The sequence below is a fragment of the Puma concolor genome, chromosome D3 (assembly GCF_028749965.1).
Source record: "Puma concolor isolate L17-30 chromosome D3, mPumCon1.1.hap2, whole genome shotgun sequence".
Lineage (NCBI taxonomy): Eukaryota > Metazoa > Chordata > Mammalia > Carnivora > Felidae > Puma > Puma concolor.
The window spans coordinates 16,654,771-16,670,176 of NC_141678.1; the positions used below are offsets into that span (position 1 = coordinate 16,654,771).

Below are 15,406 nucleotides of genomic sequence, written 5' to 3' on the forward strand. Positions count from 1 at the left end.
AATAATGATGACGACTATTATGTCAAGTGCGATTAAGAATGACGTCACAGGACGGGGAGGAATGGGAACGGCATTTGAGATGGGATGTTCTGAGCTCAGAACTTCCAGTTGCTGTCTACGGACTCCAACGAAGACAGCGCTCCCGGATGCCAGAGCGCGCTTCATAAACCTCTCCCACTTCGCCTTGCTTAGCCTCACCAGGGTGGGGACTGTCGGGAGAGGGGCGTGCACACGGAAGGATCAGAGCGCATGCTCTCTCAAGATCGGTGGCTCTGAGGATTTTGATAGTACGCAGGCTCCTCCAGTTAAGGCGAGAAGGCTCCGCCCAATAGGTGTTTGCTTTTGAGGTTGTGGTCCCGCCCTCCGGCCCACTTTCTACTTCCGCTTCCGGCTCTGAGGCTGTGCAGGTCGAAAATGGCGGTGGCGGCTGCGTCCCGGTTTTCGGGGCTGCTAGGTCGGTCCGGGGCACAGCTGGGGCGGTCCATGTCGAGTGGCGCCCACGGCGAGGAGGGCTCAGGTACTGGATTTGCGGTCGGCGTGGGGGGCCTCAGCCCCACTCGAGCGAGGCGGGGCCGGACTGTGACCTTGGCCTGGGGCCTTGGGGGTGGGGGGTGAGAAACGGGGCGGGCGCCACACCAGGCCTGAGCGGTCGTACCCCCTTCTGCAGCTCGCATGTGGAAGGCCCTCACCTACTTCGTAGCTCTTCCTGGCGTGGGAGTGAGCATGCTGAACGTCTTCCTGAAGTCGCGTCACGGAGAGCACGAGAGACCCGAGTTCGTCGCCTACCCCCATCTCCGCATCAGGTCCAAGGTACGCTTTTGTAGGCTCTTAGAGTGTCCGTTCTCCTTTTATTATAAATGCCTAGTGCAGGTTCTTCATTCTCTAAAATCCTGTGTGCCTGGCGTGTACAACAATTTCTCATTTAATGCTCACAAATAAATTTGTATTTTCTCTGGTTTTATGTAAGGGTAACTGAGACTCGGGGGGGCCACATCTGTTTTTCTTCAAGGTCATACAAAAGTGCCCTTAAGTTTTCCTTTTTTTTTTTTTTTTTTTTCCTGATTCATCCCACCTCTGTCTTCTATACTGTTCTGAAACTGTGGGTTGTATAAGACTTGGAGGTTTGGGAATCTCCCTTACGGAGGCAAAGTCAGAAGGTGATTCACCCTTCTAGGACCTGGGCATTTGGCAGGGTACTAGCTGCATAATGAAGAGACTAACAGCTTCTCTTATTCTTATTTCTGCTAGTTATCTTCTCAACTGTTTTGTCCTTTGCTATTGATGTAGATGTAATCATTTGTTTTCCATTGTTTGTTGTAAATATTCTTAACAAAAGACCCTTCTGGCACTTTAATAACTGTTACATCACTTAGCCCAGGTAGGGCTGGCTTTATAGAAACTTAAGCTAGAGTCTTACATTCAGAATTTTTGAGTCTGAGCCCCACTCCCACCCGTGTACAGTAGAAGCCATATAGCAGGATTTCTCAACCTCAGTACTGTTGACATTTGGGGCTGGATAGTTCTTGTTGGGGCAAGGGTCTATCCTATGAGACTTAGGATGTTTAACAGCATCCTTGACCTCTACCCACTAGATGCCCTACCCCAGGTGTCTCCAGATATTGCCCAATGTCCCTGGAGGGGCAAGATCCTCCAGGGTTGGAAACCATGCTTTTCAAAGGGAGCATGCAAAATAATTGAGGAAGGTAGGTTGCAGTTTCCAGTCCAGGGATTTGTTTTATATCTGGAATGAAGCCCAGAAGTCTGCATTTAAATAAGCATCTCCTCCCCCATACTCCTCTTCCATTCTGATACAGGTGATGTGATTCGTAAAGACAGCACTGATAGACTAGTTGCCAGGTATTGTCTGTCACATACCCTGTATCTTAAGCAGTTCATGGCAGTCTCAACTCTTCTCTGGAATTGCCTAATTGACATCTTCACTCCACAGCCCTTTCCCTGGGGAGATGGTAATCATACTCTATTCCATAACTCTCACGTGAATCCACTTCCGACCGGCTATGAAGATGAATAAAGAGAACCTGGACCATAACCCATTGGGGACCACAGCACTGGTTTGGACCATGACTCTGCACACGGACCAGAAAAGTATATGGGACCTTAAGCTCACCTTCCTTACTTGTATCAAATGATGACCAGTATACTGATCTTCCATCCCTTTGCTATGGCAGGAGATGGCTTAAATAAATAACTTAGATTGGTCCATGAGCTGGAGTTGCATTCTTTGGTGGTGTTTTTCCCTCGGAATTCAGCATTAATGTTATTTCTGTTTCTGCCGTGAAGGTTTATGGCCACCATTTATAGGCCTGTAGAAAGTGTTTATATCAGACTTGTCCTTGGTTTCTTATGCCTGGGGTGGGTAAAGCAAAGGGACCATGAGTGGAGCTGATTTAAAAATTGAGATTGGGTCTTGACAGATTTTGGGTGGCAAAGATACTGAGTGGCCAGTAGAATACCTGCAATTAATATCTGAAAGCAATATCTTTGATTCTCTAGAGAAAGTGCTTCCTGTGTCCTAGCCTTCTCTTGTCCCATTCCACCAGCATTTGTTGAAGAATACTCCCAATGGATAATTTTCTCCAAAGGTGTCAAGTTCTCATCTTGGGGTCATCTCTCAGCACCCTGAAGGCTGAAATGGTCAAACTTTTGGAGAAATGAAGGCAGTATGACACATTTCTGCATATACCATTGGCTTTATTTGTTTCTGGAATTAAAACCTTCTTATAGCACTAAGAATTAAGGAGAAACAATAGTAATAGTAACAAAGTCACCCTTAAAGAGCCATTCATTCTTCCTCAAAATTTAAAATCTCTGAAGTAGCTGAGATAGTTGGAGTCACTTTATGGGGAGGATGAAGTCAAAAAAGAATGAAGAACAATCAGAAAAAAAATATTCCCTCAGTAGCAATTACAGTGGAAGAACATGGTTGGCTTGGAGCTGGTTTTATTCTTGAGGCTCAATCAGACAGTTGGGTAGTAAAGAGCAAGAGGCTACCAGGTTTTGGTATTGCACAGTACACACAGTAAACTAGTACTGCAGAGGTGAGGCAAATGGAAACACAAGGCATGAAAGCCATTTACAGTAAGGAAAAAAAGGATCCCTGCTGTCTTTACCATTTTGTGATCTAACTGCAGCCTGTGCTTGTGCTTCCAAGTCACTATGGACCTGTTGTGGCCAGTCTGAGGTCAGAACAGATGTACTTAACTTTGGCTTGCTGCCTGGCATCCCTCAACCGGGTTCCAATGATCTCTTCTAATCCTTGTATAATGGACTGGAACCAGTCAAAAATATAAATGTAGAATGTCTTGAAATGACATTAAGGACTGGCCATGTTAAATATGAAGTAGTCATTGGTAAATTGGAGAGGATAATAGAATTTTTGCCTTCTGTAAACTGTTTCATACTATATTGGGTATATATGTGTGAACCAAATTACTCAATATATGCAGTTTTGGTGATTACCTGACATTCCAAAGTGTGTAAGTGCTCACCTGATCCTGGCATTTTTTTTTGTGCAGTTATATAAGCATATTATTTGTGTAGCTTACTGTGGGAATAAACTTCAGAAATCAGTGAGATTTCTAATTGTTATAGCACACTATTTCACTTAGATAAATCTTCACTTTTCACCTTTAAGTTATAAAACAAAACTCTCCCTTAGTGTGCATATGGGATATGTGGGGTTACAGTGTAATAGCTGTTCCATAAAGTGCACTGAGTTCTCCAGGGGCAAATAATGAAACTAGATGTTACAATTTATTCCATCTTCACGATTACAGACATTCCAGGGCAGGGTGGATACATGAGGCAAATAAAGCAAACTCTTTAACCTTTTAACCAGATGCAGCATTTTGGCAGTTTTAAGATAATACGGGTTGGCTTAATTGACTTGGGTTGAAAACTGGCAACAGCAGATCTTTGCAATTTAGGATGTTCCTCCATAGTTACTCCATGAAATCTTAATTCCTAAACTACACTGTGAGCTCTGAAATGGTTTTTACTGCAATATTCTTCAAGTTTTCACATCTTAATCTGAAATCTGACACCTCTTTTTAAGGCAAGGAACTGTTAAAGCTGTTTTCCTGTTGGCTAACCCAGTCCACCAGCAATCTTAACAGTTCTATAGAAATAAAGCCATGCTCCCAAGCATTGATTAAAACTTGTGCTGGGATCCCTTTTTCAGAGCATTAGCTCCCTGAGAGAAGAGATCCTGACCAATTGCTTCCATGAATAATCCCAGTACAATGTACCTCATGTCCTTCAGAGCAAAACTTAAGAGGTTAGGCAACCCTGATCATCCTGACAAGTCTATCAGTGTTCACATACAAAGGATACTTAAAGCTTATCCCAGATCATAATCCTAAGAAATCATTCAGTTTTAGCACATGGAGTTCCTGCAAGATGCCAGAGTAAGAAATCCTCTCAAAGCAAAGAGTGATGGTTCATCCTCTTACACAATTGAGAGGAAATTAAGGAGGAAAGAAAATTCCCTCCTAAACTCATCAAATCGATGGCTATTTTAACAGCCTTAACTGACGAAATCCAGTGTCCTCTATTTCCTGATTCGAGGAGTCCATTTTCAAGGAGACTGTCAAGGTCAAGAAGAGCTTTCAGGCTTTTCTTTGCCATGGCCCATGAATTCCAGTCCTTCAATGGGGATCTCCTTCTCCTTTATTGCTTTCTGATGGAAGGAAAAACACATGAAACAGATCTATATGAAGCTTGAGGACCAAACTTTGTAAATACGATGGCACAAAACTAATAAATCAGATTGGACCAAAACAAAAACAAAAAAACCCAACCATGATTCAAGACCTGTACTTTTTAAAACCTGAGTACCATTACGAAGAAATTAAATGTAAGACCAGAGACAGATTGGAAAGGTGGTGTGAGGAATCGTCAAAATTCAAACATGGAATTTAAACAGTATCTCCACTCTACTGTGATGGACACAAACTCAAATCTGCGTTCCAGGACTTATGGCTATGTGACCTTAAGGAAGCCTCACTTTCCCATCTGTAAATAGGACAAAGATAGCAACTTGGAATTACCCTGTGGACGTTTTAAATTAACTGGGAGTGCTGTGCCCAGTGCTGTGCTTACAATCTAATTCATTGAACTGGAATGAACATTTCCTAGCTGGCTGGCAGTTCAGATATCAAACAGGCCAATGAAGGAATTAAAACAACAAAATCAGTCCAGAGACTGACGTCTAACAGGCCAGAGATACTTAACACCGCGCTTCCCCCTCCAACGTAATAGTGGAATAGTGCACTACCGCAAAAATCAGGGGAACGATTCTGGTGAACTTGCACTAATCACTTCCTGTTTGGGGGCGTAAGTGTTCCATGTATAAAATAAGAACTATGCCCACTTTGCAAGTTTAGGATGAGGACCAAAGGATGCTACTGTGCTCCGTAAGACGTAAAGCACTGCAAAAATATTTAACTTTGTCATTCAGAGAGATACCAGGCAGCCTGGTAGTGATGATGGGAAGACAGCTCCTGCCACTGCCCTCACTGCGGCTTTTCTTCACCCTCCCAATTCCAACTCCCGCAAGATACTACGCGTGTGGCCCGGGACACCGCAGAGAGGACGAGAGGGCCCTGGCCAACTGAGCGCTCACCTGAACACACTGCTGGTAGCGCTTGAAGAGGTCGGTGCACGGGTCCCCGGAGCCGTCCCCCTTGAGGAACTTCTCGGCAAACCAGCGATTAAAGCACTGGTCGTACTCGCGCTTCATGTCAGTGCAGGCCTCCCCTACGCTGTTCATGGCGGCGGCGGCAGCAGTGGCGGCGCGCTCTGATGTCGTCACTCTTAAGCGCGTCGCTCGACTTTACGTGTGGACGCATTACGGCGGTCGAGGAGAGAAATGTGGGCGCGTGCGGTGTTGCTGGGCCATCGGTCCTGGATGGGCTGGCACCGGGGCTTCACCTCCAAGACGGATCCTCAGGTAAAGGCCGGGGGTGTCTAGGCGGGTGGTGAAGCAGGTCGGGACACGGAGCAGGTCCCACCCATGACCCCCATTCTCCGCCTCATCCGCCCAGGGTAGTGGCCGTGTCACGGCTGAGGTGATCGAGCACCTGGAGCGTCTAGCGCTTGTGGACTTCGGCAGCCAAGAGGCCGTGGCACGACTGGAGAAAGCCATCGCCTTTGCCGACCGGCTCCGCGCCGTGGACACGGACGGGGTGGAGCCCATGGAATCAGTATTGGAGGACAGGTAAAACACTCGAGGCCGCGTACCCCGAAGCCTTGTCTGTTGCGCCTTCGCAGCCATTTGAGGTGGCGATTAGTGTGTCCTTTCACGGAAGGGAAAAAGGCCTTAAGCGAGGTGCAAGAACTTGCCCACGGTCACCCCGCGGGGTAAGTGGTTTCATTCCTTCCCTTGTTCGTTATGGATCCCATCACTCTCGTTTAAAATCCTCCAGGCCTCCCAGTGTAACAAGAACGGTGTTCGAATTGATAACCACCTTCAAGGCCCTACTTCAGAGTCTCTGCCTACCCCTTGGACATACTGCTCTACTCCAGCTATAGTACCTTTCTTACTGTTCCTCCAACATTCCAAATTCGTTCTTGTGTAGGATCTTTGCGTTTGCTGTTATCTTTTTCTTGGATAGCCTGTCTCCTTGGCATCTCTCCTCTGTAAGTCCTCTCCTTCTCCAAATGTCCTCTCCCTTTCCAATCACTGACTTCCTTGTTGGATTTTCTTCTCTTTCTTATCTTATTTTTGTATTTTTGTTGATCTGTCCCTTGTTAGTAGAATGTGAGCCCATATTTGACTTGCTTACTTATTGGATCCCTGTCTCAAAATATGTCCTGTACATATTTTCTGGCCTAGTGATCCCTATGGACATATCTGTAAAAGTGCATCCAGTGTTCAGGGTGTCCAGATCTGTTTATAATACAAAACAACAACAACAACAACAACAAAAGCCAAGAAGAGGCCCCTGGCTGGCTCAATCGGTAGAGTATATGACTCTTGATCTCTGGGGTCGTCAGTTCCAGCCCTATGCTGGGGGTAGAGTTTACTTAAAATAGATAAATGAATTTTTAAAAAATGTGAGGAGTTCTTGGGTAGCTCAGTTGTTTGGGCATCCGACTTCATCTCAGGTCATGATCTTGTAGTTCATGAGTTCAAGCCCCACATTGGGTTCTCTGCTGTCAGCACAGAGCCCACTTCAGATCCTCTGTCTCCCTCTCTCTCTGCCCCTCCCCCCCAAAAAATAAACATTTTTTTAAAAAGTATAAGTTTTTTTTTTTTAAGTTCAAGAAACAAAAAGATAGTCTCTAAGTGTACTTCATGGCTAAATACATCATCATACAATGGGATATTTGACAAATAGTGAAACAGCTATATATACTGACATGGAAAGGTCCCAAGATATATTTAATAAAAAAGGCAAAATTCAGAACATTGTGTATGGGATTATCAATACTTTAATGTGTAATCTATTTGGTATGTTCTGGTATATGCATTAAGTCATGTTTTGTTCCCTCAAAGAGCATGCAAGAAACTTAACAATGATTAGTTTTAAAGAAGGTGGAAATGCAGAGGGAAGTTCTAACTTTTCATTTTATACCGAGGGCCAGGACGTTTACAAATGCATAAAGAAATGGGATACTAACACAAATAGTGAGGTAGTATAGTGTAATGCAATACGGGGGCAGGTCTTTGACAAAGTAGTTTTTATTATATAAAAGGGTGCAGCCTCTCTCCACTTCTACCAGTTGTTACCAAATCTTAATATATTTTAAAGATTTAAAAATATATTTAAAAGAAACTGCTCCTTTTTGAAAAGCAGACTTGTTTTGCTGTTTGGGACTACAGTTTCTTGGGAAGGGTCGGTATGTAGCTCATAAAAAGCAGGGAAGTCTACAGTTCTGTCCTCCCCCCCCCCTTTTTTATTTATTTTGAGGGAGAGAGAGAGAATCCCAAGGAGGCTCCGCACTGTCAACACAGAGCCCAACACAGGGCTTGAACTCATGAGCCATGAGATCGTGACCTGAGCCAAAACCACGAGTCGGACCCTTAACTGACTGAGCCACCCAGGTGCCCGTCTTACCCTTTTCTTGATGGGATTAAAAAAAATACATTCCTAGTATAGGTGAGAGCAAAAAATGATTAGCTGCCATTAGTGCCAATAGAGAGAGACAGACCTTTTTGTAACCATAACCTCTGTGTAAAGTGCTTGCTAGGCTCCTGTTTTCTCCTCCCACCTTTGTTTCTTTCACATCCTTTCTCTTATTTTGTCATCTGATGATCAGGTCTACAGAAGTCAAACAATTTGCCCACAATTACATAACACTTCAAAATAGAAATCTGATGTCATTCTCTTACCCAAGATTTCAGGCTCTCCAGTGTTCTTTAGGATAAAGACAAAGCTTCACCAGAGCCTACAATGCATCACTTAACCTAGTCCCTGCCTACCTCCAGACAGGGCTGTCACCTTCAGTTCCTTGAGCTCTCCATTCTTTTTCCTTCTTGGAATTCTGGGCCCTTGCCTTTATCCTTACCTCATCCCTCCTACGACTTTCTTTTGCTTAAGTTCATTTCCTTTCTTCTTCAGATTTCAACTGCCTCTTCCTCAGGGAGATTTTTCATTTTTCTCTATCAAGTCAGGTTCCCTTTCAGCACCTGTCTCTCATGGTATTCAGTACAGCTATAATTTTACATGTGTTTATACATCTGTTTGAGTAATATTTATTTACTTACTTTAATCTCTACACCCAACATAGGATTTGAACTCATGACACTGAGATCAAGAGTCACGTGCTCTACCAACTGGTCCAGTCAGGCACCCGTATTTGTAATATTTGATTCTCTGCCCCTCTCCTATTGCTTATCCATGTTCCAGGGAGCTTATCTATTATTGCTCATCAAATTCTCAGTGTCTAGCACCAAGCACTCAGTAAATATTTGTTGAATGTTCTTTATTAGTATCTTTAGGAAAGGAGCAAATAGAAGAACAAAGAGGAGTCAGAATTTCCCCAATCATCTAAAGGGGAACTATAGAGAAGTGCAACTATTACTCAGGGAAGAATTAATGAAAAGGGGATTTGGATCTGGTAGGTGGAATAGTGACTTGGTATTCAGTGGTCTGCAGTCTTGCCATAAACTTGGAAATCAGCTTGGGTTTGTGATTCCATTTTAGAGATGTAGCACTTGTAAGACTTTCATGTTTTTGAACATACTGCCTCACTGATGTTTGAAATGGAACCCAGTTAAGGCAAGTATTAAACCATTTTACACTAGGTGTAAAAGCACTGAGGCTATTAGAAATCTCTTGGCACATTAATACCTTACCCTGTCATTCGGATTGAGCTAAAAGGCATTAGCACGCTTACATGCCAGGTGCTAAGATTTTTTGTGTTATCTCAGTTGTCACACACAAACCTGGAAGGTAAATACTAGTATATGCTTTATAGATGAAGAAACCAAGGCTCAGAAAGCTTATGTAATATGCCCCAGAGTCTCACAGGTTTAGTAAGAGAATCCAGGACTTGGAACTCAGAGCCTCAGCTCTCAAATACTGTTCTAGATACGCCGTCTAGGGGCGCCTGCGTGGCTCAGTTGGTTAAGCGGCCGACTTCGGCTCAGGTCACGATCTCTCAGTCCGTGAGTTCGAGCCCCGCGTCGGGCTCTGTGCTGACAGCTCAGAGCCTGGAGCCTGTTTCAGATTCTGTGTCTCCCTCTCTCTGACCCTCCCCCGTTCATGCCCTGTCTCTGTCTCAAAAATAAACGTTAAAAAAAAATAGATGTGCCATCTAAAGTCAGCCTCTAGAACCTTAATTCTCTCTTACCTCAAGAGGGACTCAGATGATGACAGCTCTGACTGCAGCCAGATACTTCAGTACTTAGGCTGTCCCTCAGAGTCTTAATCAAAATGAAAATTCTTAGCCAAATTGATTAACTCTCATTCCAGTCTGCATCAAATTAGAAATTGATTAGGCAGGAGGGAAAAGGCTTATTATAGATGGAAATAGAGTGATGCCCAGAAAAAGGACTTGTGGCAGCCCAACACCAGCAGCAGAACTCTTATCTGGTCAGTCCAAGGGCAGATAGAGGTACTTCTTCCTCAGTGCTGCCATAGTGCTTTCCATTAAACTGCTTTTTATTAGCATCTTCCGGTTACTGGTTAATGTGCCATGTCTATAAACTTTAGAGGGCAAGGATTTCTAGTTCACAGAAGCCTTTCTCAACCAGGATTTTTCATCTGAACCAGAACACATAAAGATTCAAGTGGCTTTTTTCAGTGCTTCCAAGGAGTACATAATTCATACTAGCCCAGAGAGATAGTTGATTTATTATCACATTGGGTGCCCTATAGCATTTGGGCTTAATCCTCTTGTCAAACCCTGAGAAATGAGGTCAGGTAGACATTTAGTCAATCAGTAATTTAGAGGCACCTAAAAATTTCATTGGGTCCCATTTGGATTGTGTGTGTGATTCTGAGATCAAGAAAAGTTAGGTGACTTGCCAAGTGTACTGAGGTGCCACCCTCACAGAGACCCTGGGTTCAGTAGTCTAGGATTATGGAAATAGGAAGGTGTGGATTTCTTCTGGAAACAACTCCATCATAATCAGTATTTAGGTAAAAATGTGTGGTATTTAAGAGTGAATTTTTTCTGGAAACATCACTTACATAGAAAACTGGATTACCAAATGAGTGAATAAATCCATTGCTATTACATCTGTGGGGAAGCAGTAGCTTTTCACCACCTGTTGGTGGTACCAGAGGCTTACTTCATCAGACTCAAGTGCCCCGGGACAATTCAGTCTTCAGTCTGTAGGGACTAGGCAGGCAATGCGTGATTACAGCAGGTTAAGTGCATAGGTGTACTGAGTGGTGGGGACTCAGGTGTGCCTGTGTGCACTAACTCTTTCTGAAAGGAGCAGGTGCTATTCGGCACCCACCTCTTACCGTGGTGAAAATGCAGGCCCAGCATTATCAGATCTTCTTTAATATTTAATCTTCCCAGCAATTCTATGAAGCATTCCACAAATAAGGAAACAGGTACATGGAGAGGGTAACTTGCCCATGTGCCATGTGTGGCACTAAGATTTGAATTCAGCTGACTCAGGAGCCCTGAGTCATTTTGTTATACCACCCAACAGAAATATAAACTCCAGAAGGTCCAGTGGTTACCTTTACAGATAATTTTTATTTTGTTCTCCAAGTTTTCTTAAGCCCCTGTATGGTTAAAAAAAAAAAAAAAAAAAATCAAGTGCAACCTTCATTTTTCTGGCAAGAAAGTGAAGGTCTGGAAAGATCATTCTTATTCAAGGCCACACAGTTAAGATAGTGCCAGATCCTGGAACAGACTCCAGCTCTGTCCGGTCCATACCATGTTTATTGTGTCTAGCCCTAGGGTAAGTGCCACAAAAGAAATAGAACTAGGCCTTTCCTAGAAGAACCTTATCATGACAACTTAGCCCTCTGCAGCCTTTGCCTGGATGTTCATGTAATGTCCTTGCCCTTTTGTCCTGTTAGGCTTAGCCCTCAGTCTATATCTGGCTCAAAGTGGAACGAGTTTGCCTGCTCCCCTATCAGTGATTGAGCAGAGAGACTGCTTATTTTTCAGTATCTGCTTCAAGTATCTAGAAGCAGACTCAGACATTTTGCCATGCACTTGTAAACCTTCAAACGGCAGCGAAGCCCCATAGAGATGTTCAATTCCAGTTTGGTTTCGTTAGCTTGCCATTTGGATACTTTAATGAAGCCATGAGGCCCAGAGAACAGTGGGAGATTCTTGAGCTATGTAAGGGCAGATACTTTCATATTCATAAAGGTGGCTACAGTGAAAAAACAACTCATCTTATGGGTACAAGGGGTACAGAACTGTGCTCAGACTCCATCCTGTCACTTAGGAGCTAATATCCTTAAACCACTAATAACCACTCTTGAGCAAGTTTCTTCACCAGCCTGGAAGCCCATCTCCCATCCCAACAATCCAGTGGTTTCTTGCCCATCCTTTAGCAGTGACATCACCTATTCTGAATGTCTGTTCCTCACCCAGGCTAGATTAGGTGCCCCCTTCTATTCCCTTGGCAAGCTTTGCTTACCTGTTAGATTTAACACATTTTATTGTAATTGCCTTACCTGTCTTCACCAAAAGCAACTTACCCGTGGTTGAACATATCAGTCCTGAGGAATAATTATCACTTACCTCACTGAGTGGTTGAGAGAATCTATCAACTGCAGATTGTTATTTGGTCTACTGTTGACAAGTCCTCTATCTTTGAACAGTAACCACAACTCAAGAATATGCTGCTCCATTTTTTCCATTCTTGACCCTCTCCACCCATGCTCTAGAAGCCTATTCTCTGAGAAGGTAACCTTGAGCTTCTGGTTTTGTAGATGTCTGTACTTGAGATCTGACAATGTGGTAGAAGGCAACTGTGTTGAAGAACTACTACAAAATGCCCATCGAGTTGTGGAGGAGTATTTTGTGGCTCCCCCAGGTATGTTTTGCCCAAAGTGGTTTAACTGTCCCTCAGTGAATTAAGAACACAGTGGTAGCTTTGAGGCCCAAATTTTGCTACATGAAAGTATTTTGAAAAGTATAAAGTAGGAACTAGGTGAAGGTGGTCAAAAGGTACAAACTTCACTGTAGAACAGAATGACTATAGTTTACAGTACTGTAGTCTGTATTTGAAAGTTGCTAGAGAGTAGATCTTAAAAGTTCTCACCACAAGAAAAAAATCAGAACTATGTGAGATATTAACTAATCTTGTGGTAATCATTCTGCAGTATATACATATATTAAATCATTGTGTTGTACACCTTAAACTTACAGTGTTATGTCAATTATTTCTCAATAAAACTGGAACTAATGAAAAAAACCCGTATTTATTAATAGTGGAAAAAAAAAGCATAAATCAAATACAGGTGGTGGCATTAAGGTGGCAGTAGAGTCCAGGGGTCATGTTTCCTTCTAGGGACCAGTCTGTAATAGGAATGAACAAAACAGCCCTGTGGCGGGGAGAGGTGTATACAGTGGCACATCTGGAGCTCAAGCTCTGCCTAAAAGGGCATTCACTGCTCCTCATTCAGTGCCAGGCAGTAATGTGAGCCCATATTCCCAGAGAACCCAGACATCTGGCATTTTCATTGGGTCACCGGGGGGTATTTCCCAAATTTTAAGTATGGGAGCTAATTCAAAGATTTAAAAAACAAACAAACAAAAAAAAAAAACCACATAAAACATACCTGCAAGCCAGATGCATCCTGGGAGCCATCAGTTTGCAACCCTGCTGTTGAGATTTGCATCTTTAAAATTTGCTGTGACTATTATAAATGAAAACTTAAAAATAACTCTGGGCCAATAATAAAATCCAGAATCCTGGGTGGGTTGAACTTTTTAGCTCCTCTACAGATGGGTGGGTCTTCAGAATGCAGAACTGCTGCACCCGTCTGGACATGTGGGAATGTGAGCTTGAGCACTCAGGTAGATGGTTTTCCAAATGCCAGCTTCACAGTCAGGAGATCACCTCAGAGGAGAACCATTCTAAGTAGTCTCAGAGACAAACATCAGTCCCCCAGTGCAAGGATTACCTCTTTGATCAAGACTAGTCAGTCAAGACCAGTCAGTTAAAGGAAAGCGCTGCTTGAAGCCAGTATGGGAAAGAAAGCTTAAAAACTTGTGGGCTTGGGCTTGGAGTGCCTGGCTGGCTCAGTTAGTAGAGCATGTGGGGGTTTTTTTTTTTTTTTTTTTTTGAGAGGGAGAGAATCTTGAGCAGGCTCCACACCCAGTGTGGAGCCCAACATAGGGCCTGATCTCATGACCATGAGATCATGACCTGAGCCAAAATTAAGAGTTGGACACTCAACTGACTGAGCCACTCAGGCACCCTGAGCACATGTGACTCTTGATCTCAGGGTCTTGAGTTCAAACCTCTCATCCAGCACGGAGCCTACTTAAAAATAATAAAAATTAAAAAAAAAAAAAGGTGTGGGCTCAACTCTTAATCAGGCCCCTGGTTCACTAAACTACCTCAGATTAACTGAAGAGAAAAAAGATTTTATAATTTATCTCAGAGCCTGATAGTTGTCACTATTTTAACAGACATAGCCATTGATCACATATGTTATTTCTCAAATAGAACTTTGTGTCAGACTTTGCTTTTTGGGAAAGTGAATTTACAATTATTAATGTCCTTCCTTCCACTCCTATGTGCATATTAACTGGCTAACCTGTCTCTGCTCCTTATTGAAAAGTGTGCATTTATTAGGATTCACTTGTAACTGTTATTCTTTCAGACATTCAGAAATAACAGGGTAGTAGCTACACTTATTTACATTGCTTATTTTTCGTGACAAACCAAGTGATAAGTTAGCTCAGTTGAGTCAGTTGGGAAACAGGCTCAGCTATAACATCCTTTTTTGTTATTGTTTTCAAACAGGTAATATCTCTTTGCCAAAGCAGGATGAACAACAGCCCTTTTCACACAACTGACTAGCTATTCATGGAGGCCCAAAGATAGTATTTTGTTACCACGAACACAAATATTTCCACTTTCTTCGGTTACCTGAAAAAAAACTGATGTTTAAGTGATTTTTAGTAACTAACTCTCTGAAGACAACATTGGGAAATATCTAGCCAAAACAAGGCAATGAGTTCCTGCTTCTACTGGAAGTAAAAGGTACTGTCACTTTCTGAGGAAATGAATCAAATATTTATTCACACACTGTTCAGTATAGGTTATTCTCCTTTATCTCCTCCCAAAACGGTGGTCTACCAAACTGTACGTAAATCGGTTTTTCTATTTACGTAACTATTAGACAGTGTTATCTGATCGCCATATGACAACCTGTGTTGTACTTTTCAGTTACTGTTTCTGTCATCTAAGAAACCTTGTATCTTTACCAAACAAACTCAAATTTGTTCCTGGGTACCCACTTTATTCAGAGCAGAAGGCTAACTTTCTCCTAATGTCTGAAGAGTGTTCAAAGTAGACTCTACAGCTTGGGAACTCCTAACCTACAATCATCCACCATCCCACAAAGTCATTACACTCAAAATGGATACTAGCCATAGCTATGGTTTTTCTGAAAAGAACTTACAATAAAAATAGCCCTGGAATAGCTAACAGTACTATATCGAACACTAAAAATTTGCTAAGAGGGTAGATACTATATTAAATGTTCTTACCACAAATAAATCTTAAAGAAGTAGGGAGGAGACTTGGGGAGGTGATGGATATGGTTATAGCTTTGACGGTGTTCCGGTATACGCTTAACCCCAAACTCATTGATTCGTATACATTAAATAAGTACAGCCTTTTACATATCAATCATACTTCAATAAAGTGGCTTTTTAACAAAAAGACCCAGGTCTGGAACAAAGTAGCCTCCCTGTCCCCACCACGATTACTGAATTGAGTAGA

General features: G+C 42.9%; 3 protein-coding genes across 3 annotated transcripts; 2 read left to right on the forward strand and 1 right to left on the reverse strand.

The window, feature by feature from the left end:
* The first annotated feature begins 359 nt into the window (after positions 1-359).
* On the forward strand, positions 360-2,226 carry COX6A1 (cytochrome c oxidase subunit 6A1). Its single transcript, XM_025933442.2, has 3 exons — positions 360-517; positions 668-810; positions 1,949-2,226. The coding sequence occupies exons 1-3, from the start codon at positions 415-417 to the stop codon at positions 2,030-2,032; spliced, it is 330 nt and encodes a 109-aa protein (XP_025789227.1). The 5' UTR covers positions 360-414; the 3' UTR covers positions 2,033-2,226.
* A 1,529-nt stretch (positions 2,227-3,755) lies between these two features.
* Positions 3,756-5,791, reverse strand: TRIAP1 (TP53 regulated inhibitor of apoptosis 1). Its single transcript, XM_025933444.2, has 2 exons — positions 5,645-5,791; positions 3,756-4,699 (listed from the first exon to the last, which is right to left on the reverse strand). Exons 1-2 carry the CDS (start codon positions 5,789-5,791, stop codon positions 4,616-4,618), a joined length of 231 nt encoding a protein of 76 aa, XP_025789229.1. The 3' UTR covers positions 3,756-4,615.
* Positions 5,792-5,853: 62 nt separating this feature from the next.
* Positions 5,854-15,348, forward strand: GATC (glutamyl-tRNA amidotransferase subunit C). The gene is made up of 4 exons (XM_025933479.2): positions 5,854-5,971; positions 6,066-6,238; positions 12,378-12,481; positions 14,423-15,348. The coding sequence occupies exons 1-4, from the start codon at positions 5,891-5,893 to the stop codon at positions 14,473-14,475; spliced, it is 411 nt and encodes a 136-aa protein (XP_025789264.1). The 5' UTR covers positions 5,854-5,890; the 3' UTR covers positions 14,476-15,348.
* The last annotated feature ends 58 nt before the right edge of the window (positions 15,349-15,406 follow it).

What these genes read in the sequence shown, in the direction of transcription:
- COX6A1 (XM_025933442.2), top strand. Translation starts at nt 415, where the DNA reads ATGGCGGTGGCGGCTGCGTCCCGGTTTTCGGGGCTGCTAGGTCGGTCC. An exon ending in CCACGGCGAGGAGGGCTCAG is followed by an intron (nt 518 to 667) that starts GTACTGGATTTG and finishes CCCCTTCTGCAG; the next exon opens with CTCGCATGTGGAAGGCCCTC. An exon ending in ATCTCCGCATCAGGTCCAAG is followed by an intron (nt 811 to 1,948) that starts GTACGCTTTTGT and finishes TTCACTCCACAG; the next exon opens with CCCTTTCCCTGGGGAGATGG.
- GATC (XM_025933479.2), top strand. Translation starts at nt 5,891, where the DNA reads ATGTGGGCGCGTGCGGTGTTGCTGGGCCATCGGTCCTGGATGGGCTGG. An exon ending in CCTCCAAGACGGATCCTCAG is followed by an intron (nt 5,972 to 6,065) that starts GTAAAGGCCGGG and finishes TCATCCGCCCAG; the next exon opens with GGTAGTGGCCGTGTCACGGC. An exon ending in GTATTTTGTGGCTCCCCCAG is followed by an intron (nt 12,482 to 14,422) that starts GTATGTTTTGCC and finishes GTTTTCAAACAG; the next exon opens with GTAATATCTCTTTGCCAAAG.
- TRIAP1 (XM_025933444.2), bottom strand. Translation starts at nt 5,791, where the DNA reads ATGAACAGCGTAGGGGAGGCCTGCACTGACATGAAGCGCGAGTACGAC. An exon ending in GCTACCAGCAGTGTGTTCAG is followed by an intron (nt 4,700 to 5,644) that starts GTGAGCGCTCAG and finishes TCCTTCCATCAG; the next exon opens with AAAGCAATAAAGGAGAAGGA.